Here is a 21511-nt window from a genome sequence, read left to right as displayed (position 1 = left end):
AGTGCCATTTTGGCTTGTCCATTTGGCATGATCTTTTTACATCATCTTCATATGTCCAAATGATCAAGCTTTGCCCAATATTAGCCCAAGTTGACACTCCATGTGAGTGCACCATCATGATCTAGTTTTTGGACCATTTTGGTCAGTTGTGAAGCAACTGCAGTAAATCTTGATCCATTTCTCCTCAAACTTACCAGGATGAAGTCCTCCTTTACCTCGACCTCGCAGACAACTCCATTGCTTCCAAAACCCTTCCTGTTGATCGCCAGTGCTCACCCAAGTTTACTCTAGTAAACTTCAGAGGGCGATTTCTATTTGACCCGAGCCTTTTTCACCAAGTTACCACCGAAGTTGAAACCACCCTTCGAAGGACTTACCACTAGATAACCTTTGCCAGCAGTTTGGCCCTTCTTGCTGCCAGTGCACGCGGTGACCACGACAATGGCGTGCCTGTGCACGCGCTCTGTGTGTGCAGTGGCCGCGTCCAGTGGCTGTTTGTGCTGGACCCCCTCCTCCTCTCGTCGTCTTCGCGCTCGTGAGCGTGTCCAACAGCTGGCCCGTGTCGTCGCCATCCCCCTGGACTCATCTACCTCTCCCGAAGCCTCCTCGTCGGCGCTCGTCGCCGCTCGCCCACGGGAGCTCTGTGGCCGACAGCTCATTAATGGCACCCGGCCTCTTCCTCTGCGTCCCTCGACCTCTTCTACCCCGTGAGCTTCAGCCCGGTGCCTCCACCGTCGCCTTCCCCGAGCTCATGCACGAGCACACGCGTCCGCGGCGCCGGCCACACGTCCGCGGCGACGCCAGCGCGGCTCCCTCTCCCCCTTGGCTATTTAAGCAGCCCCGTGGCCTCCTGATCGCCCCAAGCTCTTTGCCTCGCTCCACTACTCCTGCCCAGCCCCTCCATTGAGCTCGAGCCGCTCTTCTCGAGTCCCATTGCCGCCATGGCCGCCGGCCTCCTCCTCCTAAATTGGAGCGAGCTGAGCCCTTCCCCTCCTTCCTGACCTCGCTAGTGGCTTCCCCGTGCCCCCGCAAGCCTCCCCGCCGGTTCCCTCCTCCTCTGGTAGCCCCTGGCCGCGATGCCCAACCCCACCCGAAGCCATCTCCGCCGGAGCTCACGCCCTGCTCGCCTCCAACCTCCTCGATGTCCGTGCCCTACGGGGCCGGGTTCGCCTCGATCTCCTCTACGCGTGGGTGGTCCGAGCGCTCCGAACGCCGGAGCCAGCCGGACGGGCGCCGGCGCCGGCGCCACGCTCCTCCCTCTGCCTCCGTCGGGCGGCGTCGTGAAGGAGACGAGGAAGACGAAGCCCGCCCCCTCGAGCCTGCCAGCTGGCCGCGGGCCCCGCCAGTCAATGGCTGCGGCGTTGACGCCGCCCGGTCCATCTGGATAAGTGACGGGCCCCAGCCCGTGGGACCCGCACGTCAGCGGCCCAGGCCGGCCTCGCCACTGTTCGAGTGGATAACGTGAAAGCGTATTTCCCTGATTACGCTTTCAGTTTTTCTGTCCAGGCCCCTGTTTGAAAATGTTTTTCTTGCAGATAGGTCCCTAGCAGAAAACACTCCATAACTTTTTAACCGTAGCTCCAAATGAGGTGATTCCAAAGCCTACTTCTTCGTTTCGTCGAGCCCGTTCTGTTAGTTCGATTTTCACTATGGTTTGACACTGTAAAATGACCATTATGCCCTTGCCCCCTCCGAGAGAGTACGTTTTCCGGCGATTCGTTCCGCGAGTTTCTCGCACTTTCTCCCGGTGACTTCTTCCACCCCAGGCAAGCCACAATACCCACTTGCATGATAGTCATGCAGTAGCCATGGTTTTCAACTTGAATCTTTATTAAATGGTTGCTTCTTGGAAAGATGGTTATCGTTGTTCCGGTGATGTTAGATTTGCATGCTCACTTTTGTGCTATGTTGTCGTGTACTCTGTTATCATGTTCTACCTGCTAGTATTTCCTTTCATATGTTTATACTTGCTAGTAGTACATGTTGATGTTGGTGATGTTCATGCTAGTCAGTATGCCATGCTCGGTGGATATGGTTCATTATTGATATGGTGGATAGTTATGTGATACCGTCATGATTATGTTGATATCATGTTCATGCATTGTAATTGGCATCATGTTATTTTATCATGGCTCAGCATATTTGCATTCAAGTTTAACCGGATTAAATTGAACTTTAACAACTGTTGGCTGAGTCATGGTGCCGCTGAATCGAGCTGACCAGTGCAACCATGCTTGCCGGTATGGGACGGCCCTAACTGGGTCTATTGTTGTGCCTCTCGCCGGCGCCTCCAACGAGGGAAGGTTATGGGCGCGCGCTACCCTGATCAGGTAGGCGGACATAACCTTGTGTGCCCGTTGATGAGTTTATGGATCCGGGTCCCAGAGTGGATCGTGGCCACGACGGTGGTCGTTGTGTCTTGTGGTAGACACGGGGCCACCCATGACTTAGCCCAAAGGGGAGTTGGTCGGAGTGGCCGGGAGAGTGTCATGGCAATAGGACGGTTTTGTCGGAACGCCGTTGGTCCACCCGAATGGGAGTGCGAGGCCATGGGTTCCGAAGTGTGGGTACAGTGTACTAACCTCTGCAGAGTGTGTATTAAATCTATCGATAGCCGCGCCCGTGGTTAAGGGCCTAGTTCGAAAGTAGGTCACATCGTGAGTCAACAGTAATAAGAATAACTTGATTAATGACAACCCGTGGTTCTGATCACCATAAGGATCACGGGCCAAGTATTGGTCGTGGTTTTGATCACCGTAAGGATCACGGGCCAAGTATTGGTCGTGGTTGTGATCGCCGTAAGGATCACGGGCCAAGTATTGGTCGTGGTTGTGATCGCCGTAAGGATCACGGGCCAAGTATTGGTCGTGGTGGTGATCGCCGTAAGGATCACGGGCCAAGTATTGGTCGTGGTTGTGATCGCCGTAAGGATCACGGGCCAAGTATTGGTCGTGGTTGTGATCACCGTAAGGATCATGGGCCAAGTGTTGGTCGTGGTTGTGATCGCCGTAAAGATCATCGTGGTATCGAGGATACCGAGTTGTTGTATACTCGTGATGTTGTGCGAGAGTCGTGGGTAAAGATCAAGCTCCTCGCTACGGTATTGTTTATACCAAGCTTGATTTGATCCTGAGATGATCGTGTGATGTACGAGGTTGGTAAGTGATGCATGTGATGGTTACCAAGTAACGCGAGCGGAATAAGTGGTGCATATAGTGTCATCATGTTACATGCTAGTATTGTTGGATTAATATGTTCATGTTGTGTTAGCTGTATCATGTTCATGTTATATTGTTCTGATGATATCATGATAATCTCTGCTTAACCTGTAATTGCCATGCTGTTGTTTGCCTTGAATGCTTCTGGTTATTGTGAGCTTGCAAGTACATTCAATGTACTGACCTGGCGTGTCATGCCAGTTTGCAGGTCATGTCGGATTTGGTTGCTTGCTTGTCGTGGTTTCCGTTCGTGCGAGCTAGGATAAGCGTTCCAGCCAGAGTCCCTGCGGAGTGGAGTTCATCACTGTCGTCGTTGTTCCGCTGCTAGAGTTATTCCGCCGCTTCGAGTTGTTCTGCTGCTTGCATAGAGCAACTGAGGATGGCGTAGTGTCGCCGTGCCGATGTTATTCATTGTAATATCAGAGACCTTGTATTCATATTCGTGTAATAATGGAAAGCTGGTTTGTTCTATGCTAAGCAGTGCCGTATTCCAGAAGACTTCTCCTCGATCTCTGGGCTGGAATACGGGGCGTTCCAGTTTTTCTGAGCCGAGGTGCCACAACAAGGTTGCACTCAAAAACAGATCTGATGATAAAATGGCGAATGAAAAAGAGGGCGAATAAAACGACAAATTTTTGTGAAGTGGAGGAGAGGAAAACGAGAGGCAAATGGAAAAATAATGTAAATTGCGAGGAGATGAGATTCGTGATTAGGAACCTGGTTGATGTTGAAGATCCTCCCCGGCAACGGCGCACGAAATTCCTTTTGATGTCTGCTAGAACTACGTCGGTATTTCCCCAAAGAGGAAGGCATGATGCAGTATAGCGATGATAGGTATTTCCCTCAGTGATGAGACCAAGGTTATCGAACCAGTAGGAGAACCTCCTCACACCACGTAAATAGCACCTGCACACAAATAACAAATACTCGCAACCCGGCGTGTTAAAGGGGTTGTCAATCCCTTTCGGGTACGGCGCCTCAAGATAGGAAAATAACGCGAGGTAAAAGTGGTAGATAGGATAAATAGATCGCGGAACAAATAAATTGCAGCAAGCTATTTTTGTATTTTTGGTTTAATAGATCTGAAAATAAATGCAAAGGAAAATAGATCGCAAAGGCAAATATGATGAAAAGAGACCCGGGGGCCATAGGTTTCACTAGTGGCTTCTCTCGCGAAAAATAGCAAACGGTGGGAAAACAGTTACTGTTGGGCAATTGATAGAACTTCGAATAATCATGACGATATCCAGGCAATGATCATTATATAGGCATCACGTCCAAGATTAGTAGATCGACTCCTGCCCGCATCTACTACTATTACTGTCGGGTGGTAGGTGCGACATATGCCAACGGATGGCTTATCGTGGTGGGTGCCAGTAAGACGTCGCCGGTGCCTGGAAACGGGATGAGGCGAAGACATGCACGCCGGCGAATCTTACCCAGGTTCGGGGTTCTCCGTGGAGATAACACCCCTAGTCCTGCTCTGCGGGGTCTCCGCATGATCACTAGACCGGAAGGAGTAGCTACAAATGCTCCTAGACCTGTTCGGTTCAAGGGAGAAGAAGAGCAAGGCTAGCTCTTGCTTCCCTTTCTCTATGGTGTGCGTGTAATGCTAAGAAGCCAACCCTTTGCATGGGTGCCCCGGGGGGTTTATATAGGCCTACCCCCCGGGGGTACAATTGTAATCCGGCTGGGCGCTGGTCCTAGCCGTCAGTGTCTATGCTCGCCGGCTTCTCCGCCGGCCGTTGGGGCCCGCCGACTGGTGGGTCCCGCCGGCTGCCGGCCTCTTGGTCGACAGGCAGACCCCACCGCCTAGGGTCTTGTCGGCGGCTGCTTACTGTAGCCTCGCCCCTGATGACGAGGGCTCCGTCGAGGTAAGCGTGGCTACAGTGTGCCGCCTCGGGGGCTCTCACTGTAGCCTTACCTCGTCTTGTCTCCTTAATGCGGCACATGCTTCGAGGGAGGGGGTAGCCGGCTTCTGGGGGCCGGCTACGCCCTTGGCCGACTGGGGGAGGCCGGGCCGCCTTCGCATCTCTCTCTGGCTAAAGGGGCCCGCCGCCCGTCGGCCGTACTGGCGTCTGTCGTGGGTGACGTTGAGGCCAGCATGGCTACAGTGCCGAGCCGGACGGGAGATGGCCGCCCCGTACGGCGTCCTGTGGCCATGCCTGCCTCGGGCTTCAGGGGTAGTGGGCCGCACTGTGGCCACACCCCGTCTTGTCACCGTTATGTGGGTGTAGTTTTGGTGGTTGCGGTCTTGGCCGGCTTCTTGGAGTCGGCGCTCTTCGTGGCCGGCTCTGAGAAGTCAGCGTTCTTCATGGCCGGCTCTGGGGAGTCGGCATCCGCTATGGTCGGCTCCCTGGAGTCAGCCATCCCGTGGTTACCTTGGAGGGGAGGTTGCTGATGCTGGGTCGTCTTCCGAGAGCCGGCTTCAAAGGTAGCCGGCCAGGGAAGGCGGCCCAGTGCTTGAAATGCTTGAAGGCCCAAAGGCCTGATAATTTTCTGAAGAGCCAGGGGCAGTCGGTTAGGGTACCCGTGGCTATTTCCTCCGACAGTAGTCCCCGAAGCTGATTGGGCTTCGAGGTTGGGTAGGAGTTGAGAAGCCCGATCAGCTTCCTATCTTGACAAGCCGGCCTTGGTTAGGCGCGCCATCTTGGCCGAAAGTTCTGGAGTCGGAGGGCGGGAGCTCGCCAGCGCGCGCACCAGGCCGCGGGCCGGCCACTTCCCGCCTGCGGACCACGTGGCCTCTCTCGGCCAAAAAGCCTGCCAGCCCACGCGCGCGACGGGACGTCGCCGCAGGGTGGGGGCCCGCCACGTCCACGCCCGGGCCCAGGCATGGATTCTCTGCAGCCTGAAACCGCCCGCACGTTTCCCCGCGACAGTTTCGGCACGCCTTTAGGGCGTAATAATCGCGAGGCGTGGGGGGAGCGGGTGCAGTTAATCCCACGTCTCACCCCACGTCCGGCCTCCCTGGCTTCACCTCGCGAAGCTATAAGTAGGGGGAAGGGGGAGAGCGGCAGGCTCTCGCACGCTCCTCCTCTTTCTACCATCCTCTTCCTCCTGCCGTTTCTTGCAACAGCGCCTCGCCGCCACGCTCTTCCACCACTCGTTCCTCCGTTGCGGCGCTCGTTTTCGCCATGCCTCCCGCCACGGAGCAGTATGGCGGGGATTGGGACGGCTCCAACGTCCACGAGGATCACGTCGAATTCCACCGCAAGACGCGGCGGCTACCCGGAGCGGACAAGGTGGAGGTCCGTCTCGCTCCGGCGAAGGAGATTACGCCGGAGCCGCGGGAGGGCGAGCGGGTGGTCTTCCGTGCGCATTTCTTGCGCGGCATCGGCCTGCCCATGAGCGCCTTCTTCCGCTCTTGGCTCGAGTTCTACCAGCTCCAGCCGCACCACCTCACCCCGAACGCGGTGGTGCTGTTATCTGCCTTCGTCACCTTGTGCGAAGGCTATCTTGGCGTCCTCCCTACCCTCGAGCTCTGGGGGGAGTTCTTCCAGTCCAAGCTGGGCACGCGTATGCAGGGCGTGCCGGCTCAGACTGGCGCCTTCATCGCGATGCGGAGGGTGGCTGCCGACAACCCTTTCCCCGTCATCTCGCTGATCCAGTCGGTGAAGATGTGGCAAAAGTCGTAGGGCGACTACGTCAACCTGCCGGCTTATGTAGCCGGCCCACCGGTGGGCAGACGGCCCCAGTGGTCATACCGGGCCGTGACCCTGACGCCGGCTGGAAACGCAGCCATCGCCCGAGTGCGGGTGATGATCCAGTCGGAGGGCTTGTCGGGGCCCGACCTGCTGGCCGCCTTCGTCACGCGCCGAGTACTCCCGCTTCAGAGCCGCCCTCATCTGATCTGTCAGATGAGCGGCCAGCTCGATCCGAGCCGGATGTGTACCAAGGACATGCCGCATGACGAGGTGGCCTATATGGTGAACAACCTCGCGAACTGCAAACTCACCGGAGAGTGGCAGTTCGGCAAGGAGCCATATAGCCGAGCCAATCCGCTGCCCACGGTATGTTCTCCTTGTCTCTTTCTCTTTTCTCAGTTTTGTCGCCGAGTTCCTTTTGGCCAACTCTAACTTAGTCGGCTTGTTTTCGACAGAGCCCCCTTCTTCGGCCTGCCGGCGGGTCGGACGCGGAGCGCCGATTCATCCCCGACCGGACGGAGCACGATCTGGAGGACCCCGACTTGGGGGCGGCCGCTATGGACGACAACACCGAGCCGGGTGGTGGCCAAGCCGGCGGCGAAGCAGGCGGCTCCGGGCATGGAGTCACCTTCGACGACTGGCCGGACGACGACGAGGCCGAAGTCGTCCCGCGCCGTCAGCCGGCATCTGGCCGCGGCGCGGGTTCCTCCGCCGCACCGCCTGCTCGGGGCGGTGGGCAAAAGCGTCGTGCCACGCAGGGTTTGTTCGGCAGTCAGACGAAGAAGCCCAGGGGCGGGGCGGCGGCGACCAGGCGGGAGGAGGCGGCCGCGAAGGCGGCTCGCTTCCGTAGGACGGTGAAGCAACCGCAGACGGTGTCGGCGTAAGTTCAAACTCATTCATGTACTCTTTTTTCTTTCTTTTCTCTGGTGGTTCCTGAATCCTTGTCTTTTTCTCCAAACAACCAGAGCTCCATTGTCGCTCGAGCGGGTTGCTGCCGCCTCCATCGTTGAGTCGCCGAGGGGATCTGGGAGCGCCACTCGCCGCGTGGACCCCCGTGCCGACCTTCAGGCGGCGACGTAACGGAACGCGCGGGAGGTGCGGGAGGAGCGGGAGGCGGAGGCACAGAAGGCGGCGGCCGCTCAGGCGGCGCAGGAGGAGGAGGCGGCGAAGGCGCGCGCCGACGCCGCAGCCAAGGCCCAAGCGGAGGCTGTAGCTGCGACGATGGCGGAGGGGGCCTTGCTGGTCACCCCACTGCGCGTCGCAGCGCCTGGGGCCCCGGAGCCTCCGCCTGAAGAAGCCGGCGGCGATCATCCGGGGCTGGAGAGGGACGACGACGTCGTCATCTTGGAGAGGGCACCGGTGCCGACCCCGCCGGCTGGGACGGCTCAAGGCAGCCGGCCTGATCTGCCGCCTGCGCAGTCGGCAGGGGGCGAGCCGGCCGCGAGGACTGAGCTGGCGGTCCGGATGCCGCCGAGGCGGCGCGCGGGGAGGGCTGCGTCAGAGCCACAAAAGGCTGCGTCGGAGCCGCAGCTGGCCGCGGGCTCCAGCTCGTCGGCCCAGGATATGGAGGCGGCCAGCGCCACCTCGGGGTGGATGCCGGGTGGAGGGACGGCGGTGATGAACGTGGCCACGCAGGACGTCCGGACCCGGCTCCAGGCCCAGGCGACGGCGCTGAGGCGGTACACCGACGAATTCCTTGCGACGCGGGCGGCCATCCGGGTTAGTCTTCTTATATTGCTTCTTCTTGATCTTGGTTTTTTCTGTGGCGGCACGTCAGCGCACCCACTGGGTGTAGTCCCCGAGTTCCGAGTCGGCTGCTGAGCAGGCGGCTTGGAACTTCTTAGTGGATTTGGCTTTGCTATTCTTGTCCTTACTTCGATCTTCTGCCTGTCTTGCAGGACTACCACAATCTTCGTGCAGCTGCCTTCAACTCCCAGGCTCAGGAGCTGACCCAGAAGATCGCCGACCTGATTGAGAGCCGGGGTAAGTGTTTCGTCCTTTATTCTCATGTGGGGGCGCGTCAGCGCACCCACTGGGTGTAGTCCCCGAGATCCGGGCCGACTGCTGAGCAGTCGGGTCGGATCTTTCTTGACGAGTTCACCTTATTGCTTCTTCTTTTTCTGCTGTCCTTGCAGCGGCCAACGCCAACCTGAGGGTGCAGCTAGGAAGTTCTCAGACTGCCCTTCGTGCCAAGGAGGCCGAGTTCGCCGCCTTGGTGCAGGAGTGTGACCGCCTGGCCAAGAAGTTGGCCGACCAGGAGGAGGGCCACAAGGCGACTCTGAAGGCGGTGCAGGATCGCGAAGCCGCCCTCCAGGCCGAGTACGAGACGGAGGCGGCTGGCTGGGCTGAAGCAAGGCAAACTCTGATCACTGGCTATGGTCAGATCGAAGATCTGGTTGACGGTAAGCCGCCTACTTCTTCGTCCTTTCTTGCCGTCTGCCGCTTTTGGCTCGTTTTCTGACTTGGTGTTTTCTCTTCTTTCTCTTTCTTTCTTGCACAGAGTACTTCCCTGGCTATTCTACCGCCGCCAACCAGATCATCGAGGCCCGCCGCCAAGCGCGAAGGCAGGCTGGCTTCGAGATTTCGCCAACCGCTGGCCGCTCGCTGGAGGAGCAGCTCTTGGCGATCCAGGCCCGTCTCCAGCCAGCTCACCGACTGCTCCGCCGTCTTCAGCGCGCCGGGGCGCAAGTATTGGCCGCCCTCTGGCCCGGCCAAGTGGTTCCTCGCACCCCCAGTCGGACTGTCGACTGGCTGGAGGTGGCAGTCGGCCGCTTCGAAGCCTGGAAGGCCTCGGCGGCTCGGTCCGGCGCCAGGCGGGCGTTGGAGTTCGTCAAGGCCTGGTATCCCGGCCTGAGCCTGGATCAGCTGGCTACCTGGCGGCAGCAAGCCGACACGGAGCTGGAGCCGACGCGGCCGGCTATCATCCGGTGGGCTTCGGCGATCGCCGACTACACCGACACCAGCGTCTTCGCCCCTGAGGTAGATGACAACGGTATCGCCCAGCCGGAGGAGTGGTTCGGGCTGAACCCGGCAGACGGTGAAGACTCGGCGGAGGAGATCGACTCCAGCGACGAGGGCGAGGAGGAGGAGGGTGAAGACGCCGAGCCGGATGGTGGAGCGGCCGACCGGCCTCAGCCTGACCGCGCCTCCAGCACCACGTCACGCGCGGGTGCGTCGCCTGCCACCGGTGTTGACCAGGCCGAGACCCGCCAGCCGGCCACTCCTTCGACCGGCGACGCCATCTCCACCGACCAGCCTGGCTCCCGCGCCGCGCCTTAGTCTAGTCTGCTGTCTCTTGTTTTCCTGTCTTGTCACTCTTGGAACAATATTCTGTTAAGTCTGCATAATTCCACCCACTGGGGGTGTATTCGAACTATGTCGATTGCCAGCCTGCTGGGGGCTTTATATGTATATATGACTATGCATGCGTTTGGCTTTTCCTCGTTCTTTGCTTTTCATCCTTCTGCTGTTTCCTTTGCCGCCCTCCCTTGGTTGCCGCCTCCCCAGTCGGACAGTTGCTCGGCAATCTGTGGCTGGAGAAGTACTTGGCCAATTGGGAGGGCAAGTACTCTAGCTTTGTTGGATTATAGCTAAGTGTTTAGGAAGCCGGCCAGCCGGCTGTTCTGACAGCCGGAAAGCATGGTTGGAGGCCGTCTTTTCGCTATATGCATTCATTAGTCCTTAGCCGTTTTTCATGTGGGCGTCCTTTCTGCCTTCTCTCTTGCTAGTCGGACAGTCGGTTCTTTGAGCTGCGACTTTCAACAAGAGAGGACTCGGGAGCCGGCACACTACTTGTCTGACTTCAGGTAGAACTTTTAATATAGCTTAAGGCGGCCAGTCCCCGGGCCGACTAGTCGAACCCGGTGCCAGACAAGAAATCAAATGTAATAATACATTCATGGATATGACACTTGTCATTCATAATAAAAGGCAGTCCCCGAGTGCTCCTCGGGGAGCCTGTTGGTTCGTACTTAATACAAAAGGGGAGCATGATACATACTGCTTTTTAACTGTAAAATCTTCTCAGGAGGTTCACGTTCCATGGTCGCTCCGACTCCTTGCCGGAGTCATCTCTCTTGCGTGCTCTTGGTTTTTGCGCGTCGATCAAGTAGTAGGAGTCGTTACCGAGTGCCTTGCTGATGACGAAGGGGCCTTCCCAAGGGGCCGAGAGCTTGTGCTGGCCGGCTGTTCGCTGGATCAGCCGAAGCACAAGGTCGCCCTCTTGGAAGGATCTTGGCTTGACCTTGCGGTTGTGGTATCAACGCAACCCTTGCTGGTAGATGGCAGACCGGCTGAGTGCTAACAGCCGGCCTTCTTCTAGTAGGCCGACGCCGTCTTCTCTTGCTTCCTTGGCCTCCGCCTCCGTGTACATGGTGACCCGAGGCGAGTCGAACTCGATGTCGGTTGGGATGACCGCCTCGGCACCATATACAAGGAAGAACGGAGTGAAGCCGGTTGACTTGTTGGGGGTAGTGCGCAGACTCCAAAGGACAGCCGGCAGCTCATCGAGCCAGCAGCCGGCCGAACGCTCGAGTGGCACAACCAGTCGGGGCTTGATGCCGGAGAGGATGAGTCCATTTGCTCGCTCGACCTGGCCGTTTGACTGCGGGTGGGCAACGGACGCTAAGTCCAGTCGGATGCCCTGCGTCGCGCAGAAACGTGCCAGTGCTCCTTTGGCAAAGTTTGTGCCGTTGTCGGTGATGATGCTGTGCGGCACGCCGTACCGAGTGGTGATGTCGGTGATGAATGTCACGGCAGTCGGCCTGTTCAGCTTCTTGATCGACTTCGCTTCGATCCACTTGGTGAACTTGTCCACGGCGACAAGCAGATGTGTCAAGCCGCCGCGGGCTGTCTTGAAAGGGCCCACCATGTCCAGTCCCCAGACGGCAAAGGGCCAGGTGAGGGGAATGGTTTTGAGTGCAGAAGCCGGCAGGTGTTGCTTGGAACCGAAGATTTGGCATCCTCTGCAGCTCTTGACTATTTCTTTGGCATCTTCCAAGGCAGTCGGCCAAAAGAAACCATGGCGGAAAGCCTTGGCCACAAGGGATCTTGAGGCTGCGTGGTGGCCGCATTCGCCTTGGTGGATATCCTTGAGGATTGCCACTCCTTTTTCTGGCTCGACACAGCGCTGGAAGACTCCAGTGACGCTGCGCTTCACAAGCTCTCTGTTGATTATTGCATATGCTCCGGCTCGTCGTTGCACTAGTCTTGCTGAGATCTCATCAGCCGGCAGCTCTCTGCTGACTAGGAACTTGAGAATGGGCTGTGCCCATGATGGAGCTGTGACTTCTTCTTCTGTTAGTATAGCCACCATGACTCGGGTGGGTGGGTTGGGTGGCGTGGAATTGGAGTCGGCCACCGCTTCTTGTGTCGTTGCAGTCCCCGGACCGACTGCTGCAGTCCCCGGGCCGGGTTCTAAAGTCCCCGGGCCGGGTGCGACTACGGCAGTCCCCGGGCCAGTTGTCGAAGTCCCCGTGCCGCCTGCGGGGTTCCTCCAGTCGGACCCGGCTGCATCTGGCGTAGGCGGTACGAAGATGGAGTCCGACTCTGGAGACGGCTTGATGGACGGCTTGAGGAGGCGCTGGAGGGAGACGCCAGTTGGTATGGCTTGTCGGGTGGAGCCGATCTGTGCTAGGGCATCTGCTTGGTCGTTGTCGGCCCTTGGCACGTGAAGGAACTCGCACCCTTCGAAGTACCCGCTGATCTGCTGGATGAGGAATCGATAGCTCGCCATGTTCGCGTCCTTGGTGTCCCAGTCGCCAGACGACTGCTGGACCACCAAGTCTGAGTCGCCGTAACACAGGATCCGGCGTATGCCGAGTTCTTTGGCCAGCCGGAGCCCATGTACGAGCGCCTCGTACTCGGCCACGTTGTTGGAGGCGGCGAAGTGGATCTGCAGCGTGTACTTGAGCTTGTCGCCTTTGGGAGAGGTGAGGACGATGCCGGCTCCCAAGCCGGTGCGCATCTTGGACCCGTCAAAGTGCATCCGCCAATGGGTAGAGTCGGGAGCCGGCGGTAGGTACTGGGTCTCGGCCCAGTCGACGAGGAAGTCGGCCAATGCTTGGGACTTGATGGCGGTGCGGGGTTGGTAGAAGATCATGTAGGGCGCCAATGCAATGGCCCATTTAGCCACCCGGCCGGATGCATCCCGGCTGCCTATGATCTCGGCGAGCGGGGCGGTGCACACGACCGTGATGGGGTGCTCTTGGAAGTAGGGCTTCAGTTTCTTGGCAGCGAAGTACACCCCATAGCACATCTTCTGGTAGTGCGGGTAGTTTTGCTTTGAGCTGGATAGCACTTCGCTGAGATAGTACACCGGCCTCTGGACTAGCTGGGCTCGGCCTTCTTCTTGGCGCTGGACCACAACAACTGTACGACCACTCGGCTGGTCGCGGCAATGTAGATGAGCATGGGCTCCTTCTCAGTCGGCGCCGCCAGGACAGGTGGGGTGGTCAACATTTTCTTCAGCTCATGGAATGCTTGGTCGGCTTGGTCATTCCACTCGAAGTGAGTGGACTTTTTCATCAGTCGGTACAGGGGGAGAGCCTTCTCTCCTAGCCGGCTGATGAAGCGATTTAGGGAGGCCAAGCACCCAGTGAACTTCTGCACATCCCGCAGTTTTGTGGGAATCTCCATCCTCTCCATGGCCTTGATTTTTACAGGGTTGCACTCGATGCCGCGTTCGGAGACCAGGAAGCCTAATAGCTGGCCGACTGGTACTCTGAACACGCACTTCTCAGGGTTGAGCTTGATTTGGAATCGGTGCAAGTTGGCAAATGTTTCTTTCAGGTCTTCCAGCAGGGTGCCGCGCTTCTCTGTCTTCACCACAATGTCGTCTACATAGACGTGGGCATTTCTGCCGAGTTGTTTCAAGAGGCATTTCTGCATGCAACGCTGAAAGGTGGCACCGGCATTCCTCAAGCCGAATGTCATAGTCAGGTAGCAGAAAGCTCCCAATGGTGTGATGAAGGCAGTTTTCAGGCGGTCTGCTAGGTCCAACTTGATCTGATGGTACCTAGAGTAGGCATCCAAAAAACTCAACAACTCGCATCCGGCTGTGGAGTCTATCACTTGATCAATCCGTGGCAAAGCAAATGGATCCTTTGGGCAGGCCTTGTTGAGGCTAGTGTAGTCTATGCACATGCGCCACTTGTTATTCTTCTTCAGGACCAGAACTGGGTTGGCAAGCCATTCTGGAAAGAACACTTCCATGATAAAGCCAGCGGCAAGGAGCCGGGCTATCTCTTCTCCCACGATTCTTCGCTTCTCTTCTGACAGTCGGCGGAGGGGTTGCTTGACCGGCTTCGCGTCGGCTCGGACATGTAGTTTGTGCTCGGCGAAATCCTTCGGGACACCCAGCATGTCCTTTGGGGACCACGCAAAGATGTCTCGATTCTCACGGAGGAAGTCGACGAGCTCGCCTTCCTATTTACTGTCCAAGTTCGCCCCAATGACAGCGAACCTCTCCGGATTCTCCGGGTCCAGAGGTATCTTCTTCGTCTCTTTGGCAGGCTAGAAGGAGCCCTGCGCATCATAGTCTTTTGGGTTGGGGGACAGGGCCGGCTGCTTGCCGGCCATGGCCACAACCCGCTCCAGCATCTTCTTCTCTTCTGCCACCACGAGGGACTCGGCCAGCCGGCTACTGGCCATGGCACACTCGATGGACATCTTGTAATCGCCGGCTACTGTGATGATCCCCTTCGAGCTCGACATCTTCATCTTCAGCTAGGCGTAGTGGGGCACGGCCATGAACTTGGCCAGAGCAGGTCGGCCAAGCAAGGCATGATAGGGGCTCTCCAGATCCACTACCTCGAACCAGATCGCTTCTCGGCGAAAATGATCTTTGTCTCCGAAGAGAACATCCATTTTAATCTTGCCGATTGGGGAGCAAGACAAGCCAGGGACGGTACCATGGAACACGGTACGGCTTGGCATAAGCTGCTTCGCCTTGATGTTCAGCTTCTCCATGGTATCGCGGTACAGTATATTGATACTGCTTCCGCCATCTATCAGGACGCGGGAGAATCGGGCAGCTCGTGTCTCCGTCGCGAGGGTAACATCCAAGACCAGTGCATAGGAGCCAGGGGATGGCATCACCTCTGGGTGGTCAGCCTGGCTCCAGCTGATTGGCTTCTCTGACCAGTGCATGAACTCGGGAGCGCTAGAGGCGACTGCATTGACCTCTTGATGCTGTCGGCGCCGGCTACGCTTGTCATCGGCTTGGCTGGTGAAGACGACATAGGCGGCGTGCTCTTCAGGGAATTCATCTTGAATGGCTTCGACTGCCGGCCGAGCCGTCGGCTGCTGAGGGGCTGGAGGCGGCGGGCCGGGAGGCGGAGGCGGCACCAGCCCTTCGCCCTTAGAGATCCGCGTGAGCCAGTGGCATTTTCGGGTCGTGTGGTTGGACGGCTTCGCGCCGCTGTGGAACTTGCAGGGGGCGTCAAGAGTCTGCTCGTAAGAGAAAGCCGGCTGCCAAGCCGGCCTGCCACCCTTCTTCTTGGGAGCGGGCCGCTCTTCGGGCTGCCACCTGAAGCAAAAAAGGAAATGAGAACATTAAATGATGCAAAAATTGAAATGAGAACATCTGTAGCAATTGCACCTTACAATCGATGACACTGTTTGTGCATCTGTAGCAATTGCAGCATCAGGTTCAACCTCTGTAGCATTTTTAGCATCAGGTTCAACCTCTGTAGCATTTTCAGCATCAGTTTCAACCTCTGTAGCATTTTTAGCATCAGTTTCAGCATCTAAATGATCATCTGTTGCATTTTCAGCCCCCAGTGCTCTTCTTCCCCAAAAGCTGGCTCAATGGATTCCTTGCAGTGAGTGCCACGATGGCCAAGCCTTCCACACCTGCTACATTTCTTTCTCCTTCCTCCAAGTCCTTTTACCTCAGATTTTTCCCTAATTCTTGTCTTCCTAGGTCTACCAGGGGCCCTGTTTTGCAATGGAGCAGACAATTTAAACCCAGGGTCCACCACATCCCACTGTTGTTTGCCCTCCATTGTAGGCAAATTTTCAGCATAAGTAGCATTGAACCTAGCAACAGAAAAGTACTCATGTACATACCGACCAATCTCACTTACTGGGCCTCTCATTGAAGTAGTAAAATACAAAGCATGTATGCAAGGCTGTCTAGTTAACTGCCACTTTCTACAACTGCAGGTCCTAGTTTCCGAATTTACTGGATATCTCCACTCTCTCTTTTCCTTGTCAACTGTTGTGATCTCTGCCTCGTAGTGCTTCTCTTCACTCTCTCCATATCAAGGTCCTTAGATTTTGCATGAAGCATTTTCATGACTTTGGGGATTATGATTTGGCCAAGGAATGTAGCAGCTGCAATCTGCTGTCTAAGATCAAACTTTTCCATTATAAACTGTCTTATTTTGTCTAGCAAGTCCACAATGTGTACACCCTTCCAATTTCTAATCTTTGAATTAAAGGACTTAGCTAGATTGTTATTAACAAAAATCTATTTTGCACACTTCATTGAACAGTGACCTTGCCCATAGCTTGGTGTGATGCTCCTCTAAGTACTATTTCACACCAGCCTTACTGTGCAATTGCCTAAGATGGTAGTTGTGCTTCTTTATGCTATATGTCAATAAGCAGGGCCATAAATTTTCATCAAAGAATTTTCCTCTAAACTTTTTTGTGAAATTTGCAGCCAAATGCCTCATGCATTCTCTGTGCTCCACACCTAGGAACACAGCTTCCACTGCAGTCTCCGGGCCTTTGCATGCATCAGTGTGGATAACAAGACCTGCTCGGTGTCCTATAAGATCTCTTAAATTCTGGAAAAACCAAGTCCAACTCTCTATATTTTCACCCTCTACAACTCCATATGCAACTAGGAAGATCCAGTTGCAAGCATCCACAGCACATGCACTAACTAGCTACCCTCTAAATCTGCCATTTAATGAAGTGGCATCTACTGCAAGATAAGGCCTACATCCATTCAAAAAACCTTGCCAACTTGCTTTGAAAGAAACAAATACTCTTCTAAAGCACTCTTTCTGTCTACTCTTCTCATTCAGTTTGTACTATACAATGTGTTTATCAATGCTAACTACACTACCAGGAGATGCTTTCTCCACTTATGCCTTGAAGGTATACAATAACTGGAAAGAGTCAACCCACTTACCATAGATATTGTCAAGTGCCATTTGCTTCCCATAGAATACTCTCATATATGGAACTGCCAGGCCATACTTCTTCAAATTTTTCTGCAGTTTTGTTGGTCCCACTTCTGAATCCTCTAAAATCCAGGCCTTCACAGCATCAGCAACCCATCTACTCATAGCTGACCTCAATCTTTTCCTCCTGTCCACACTGGGACATGTATGAGCAGTTTTGTTCACTTTAACTTGCATTCATGATAGTTCAGACACATGTCAGAACCTATGTGCTGCAACAAACAAACTACAGTATCAATGCTGCTAACTACAAATGCACTGTTACTTGCTATATTTAGTACTTGAAACAGTGTGCTATGTCTCATTAAGGAGGCATGCATCCTCCATTGAAACCTCTTATAAGCACAATGTACTGTCAACCTAGTATGTCACTCTTGTCTATCACAAATTCACTTTGAGTCTTTATTGAGAAGGTTGCAAGAGCATTTCTACAGTCTAAAGCACTGGAAAATATTGTTCCCTCTTTCAAAGAAGGATCATCTCTATTGTATTGCACATCTAGTCTTTCCTCATCAGATGTTTCAGAGTATCCCATGTCCCTGTCCTCCTCCTTCTCATCTTCACCTGCCTCACCAAACATGCCTTCAGGGGGTGGAACATAATCTTCCCCCTCATCATCTTTATCCTTGCCCTTCTTCCTTGTTACAAACTGTGGAAACAACCTTTCATCCTCATCATCACTTGGCCAATCATCTGGTGGTCCCTCTTCAGTGTAGGGGTCACCTGAATCTCTACTATGAGAGGGACCTGCATGCCTAGGAACTTCTACACTAGGTGTTCCTGGTGCCTGCATGGAACTGCTGCCTCTACTATGAGCTGTTGTTTTTCTGCCCCTTGATTGGCTAGTTCTACCTTTACCTCTAGACCTAGACTGAGATCTTGTTCCTCTGCTCTCCATCTCTCCCCTCTGCCTTTGTATGACACTGATTTCTAGTTTAGCAGGGAAAGAATCATGTATTGCAAACATGATACCAAGCTCATCATCACACTGGACAGGGACCCATGCTGATTTGTCAATGTCCCAGTACCTGAATTCCACTACATCATATGGACCCCATGGATATTGAGCACACATGGTAGATCTAAACTGATTAAAAGTCCATTGATTGTCAGCAACAAAAGGAAAAGAGAATCCTGTATTGGATGCTTTTGTGCCAGCACTAGCTAGAAGTGTGGTTTCCATTCTACATTCCATCCCAACTGCTCTATCGAGGTCCATCCTACGATGACCATGGAAAACAGAGACAGATCCCAACGCCATGAGCACTATGAACTAGGTAAACAAATTGAACTACAAGAACAAATCAAACTACAAACGACATGAGACTGCACCAGATTAGAAGAGAAACTTACCCGGCCGAAGCATTCTTCTGTGGCTGCAGTGTGCTCCCTCGTTCGCCGCCGCCGCAACCGCTGTCCCCATCCATCCCATCGCCTGCGTCTCCTTCACGCCGTAGCAGAGTGCGAAACAGAGTCAAATCCGAAGCTCCATCATGGCTGCCATCAGTAGATCGAGCCATAGGAGTTGGGATCGAGTGAGCTAGGGTTAGGGTTACGGCCAGAGGTGATTTGGGGGAGAAAGAGAGAGCGTGCAGCTCGGGCGAGAGAATGAGAGGGAGAGAGAGTGAACTGGTGACCCGGGCCCACGTGTAAGGACGAAGGGGCAAAAATGTCAAAGAAACGGCCACTTACCAGTCAAACAACCTTGACTGGATGAAAACGGCACGGAACGACAATTCTATAAGGGAACATGACGGCGGAGGGGCATTTCTGAGCTGGCTTTCGAATTAGAGGCAAATGTGAGTAGTGGGTTCAAGTTAGGTATACAGATGTAAAAGACCCATAATTTTATTAGGCCAAACAGGGCCCGAGATATATTTTGGCCTGTTATAGGCTCATTCTATTTGGGCCAAACATGGGCCTAAGGCAGTTTCATCCTGTATTGGCCCGTCAATTTTTTGGCTCAATGCTAGCCCAATCTAGTTTGTATCCTGTTAAAAGCCAATGGTATTCTCTGGCCCAGCCGTCCAGAACTTTATTCGGCCTGTTAAAGGCAGAAAACTACTATATGTTTAGACCTGCTAATGGCCCAAGATGATTATAGGCCCACATTTTGGCCCATATACAGCGAGTTACGGGCCGGCCTGAAGACCGACAACATTGAGATCCATTGAATCTTCCAACCTAAATTACAGCATGCCGACCAAGAATAAACCTAGACTATACAATAAAGAAATTACAACATATTACATCCACTAGGCATCAAAGTTCGCCACCGGTGATAATAAAGTGCAACGTGACCATAGATTACATACACTGGGCATCAAAGGTCGCCACCAGTGCATATAAATGCGCCGACAAAAGAATATACAAAACTGAGAGCACTTCAGAAGGTATTAGGCATGCCCTGGCGGTACACCAAAAGCAGCAGAACAAGCTGATGAGACCTGAGTTGTGTCAACGATAGATGCTCTAACCGTAGCTGCGTAGCAAGAAAGCACGCATGGGTGTCCTCTGCGGTTACATCATTGACATCAAGTTGGAGCTGAGCTGAAGCTAGCCTTTCCACTTTAAGTTGAGACTGGACAAGTCGAACTGATTGAGGCAGCAACTACACAGAGGTTGTCTCACAGCTGCTGCTGAGTAGCTTCAACTCACTGTCTTTATCAAGACATGACCTTGGGGTCATCTCGCTCTCTTCAAGATGGTTTGGCTCACTATCTTCCCTAAAGTTCTGCCTGGCATAAGAGACACGACTCTGAAAGAGAAACAAGGAGGCACATAACAGGTTTCACAATTATATAAGCAAATAAATGGATCTGTTCTGCATAAGGAACATGTTTTTACAACTACAATTTAAAACTGGTAGTTGTTGCAAACATCGAATCAGATGTAAACACCAAAGTAAACAACAGTGGAGGAAATGATGCCTATCCAAATCTATACTAGAACAAAATTTGAAGGCTTGAGAAGGATGAACTTACATTACATGTTAACACGGGCTGGACAAAGCCCTTCTCCATGTCGATGGAAGGATCATTCAATAAATTCTCCAAAGAAACTTCTTTATAAGCGGTGCCTTTATTCAACATTTGTAAAAAATACATATATATCAAATAATATTGGATAAAATAGAGGATAATGAATCTCAGGTGTAGAGTGATGATACATAATCAAATAGCAAGTAATTAAGTACATCGTTACAAGGCAAAATGTACTGACAAGAGGAATGCAGACATCAACGTGTGCAGTGGCATTGGCTTTATTCAACATTTTGGTAAGAGTAAATGTAGATCCGATAATTTGGAGAAAGTGGAGGGCAGGGCAGATAAGATGCAGAGTAATGCTAGACAACCAACTATCTCGTAATGCAAGTACAGTAATACTACCATCGCTCGTTATTACTTGTCGCTCAAATGGATGTATCTAGCACTATTAAGTTCTAAATACATCCAATTGAGCAACAATTAATTCAATACAAAGGGAGTACATGACAACATGTACTTACATGAGCAATCCAGAACTTCATAACCGTTGTGTTAATTCTACATGTATCTAAGAGTAAATATAGATCTTATAATTTCGAGCAAAGGGAGGATAAAGAAGCGAACATTTATAGTGATGCTACATAATTAAACAGCAATGAGTGCAAGTATGCTGACAAAGGGCAAGAGGTACTGACAAGAGCAATGCAGTGCCCAGTATTGTTGTGAGATCCTATGATCCTTTGAGAAAGGAGATTCATCTGAAATTAGTTTTCATACACGAGAGAAGGTAAGGCACATGCAGAAATTTAGGAGTTCAAATTTTGAATTGATATCATAGACAATACCTGATGCTGGGCTCTCTGCAGTTCTAATAGGGGTTTTGCCAGTGGAGTAGGGGTAAAGTGTGGTACAGTTGGGCCTGTGTTTTCTATGGCTGCTGATCTATCTGATTTAACAGGTATCACTACCTTTTCCAAATACCTAGTTTGTACTCCTTGAGGATCTACACTCACCCTCTTCCTTTTGGACATCTATTACGAAAGAACAACATTTGACTGGAAAAACATAGTATGATGACACATGAAATAGGTACAGAAAATGGATAGGTATGGCATAGACTCATATATGATGCTTAAACTAAGCAGATGGTGGTGTAACAAAGTAGAAGTAATTCAAGAGGTCATATGCAAAATATGTGCGACCAATATAGCCTTGCCAAGTTAGAGCAAGCACCTTGATGGGTGAATAAGATAGGCCATCCTCCACCATGCCAAGTTTGTTAGCCAGTGGATTGTTCCGCAATATTCCTCTCGTGCGCCCATTCTCATATTCATTTTGATCATGTTCAATACCCGACATGCATGAAAACATAAAAACAAGTGAGATTATCTTTGTAATGCAGAAGTGATTCTAATCCAATACTGGCTCTCTGTAAACCCCTTTGTGCTATCTCTGCAATTCTTCTA

At 53.4% G+C, this 21511-nt stretch overlaps 1 protein-coding gene across 1 annotated transcript; it reads right to left on the bottom strand.

Moving 5' to 3' along the window:
* Positions 1 to 1006: 1006 nt before the first annotated feature.
* Positions 1007 to 17163, bottom strand: LOC120963433 (uncharacterized). The gene is made up of 4 exons (XM_073497717.1): positions 17007 to 17163; positions 15467 to 15579; positions 11730 to 12566; positions 1007 to 1444 (listed from the first exon to the last, which is right to left on the bottom strand). The coding sequence occupies exons 1-4, from the start codon at positions 17161 to 17163 to the stop codon at positions 1007 to 1009; spliced, it is 1545 nt and encodes a 514-aa protein (XP_073353818.1).
* Positions 17164 to 21511: the final 4348 nt, after the last annotated feature.

Source organism: Aegilops tauschii, chromosome 4, assembly GCF_002575655.3.
Source record: "Aegilops tauschii subsp. strangulata cultivar AL8/78 chromosome 4, Aet v6.0, whole genome shotgun sequence".
NCBI lineage: Eukaryota > Viridiplantae > Streptophyta > Magnoliopsida > Poales > Poaceae > Aegilops > Aegilops tauschii.
The sequence above is the reverse complement of the archived record's forward strand: the minus strand, read 5'-3'. Positions and strand labels throughout refer to the sequence as shown.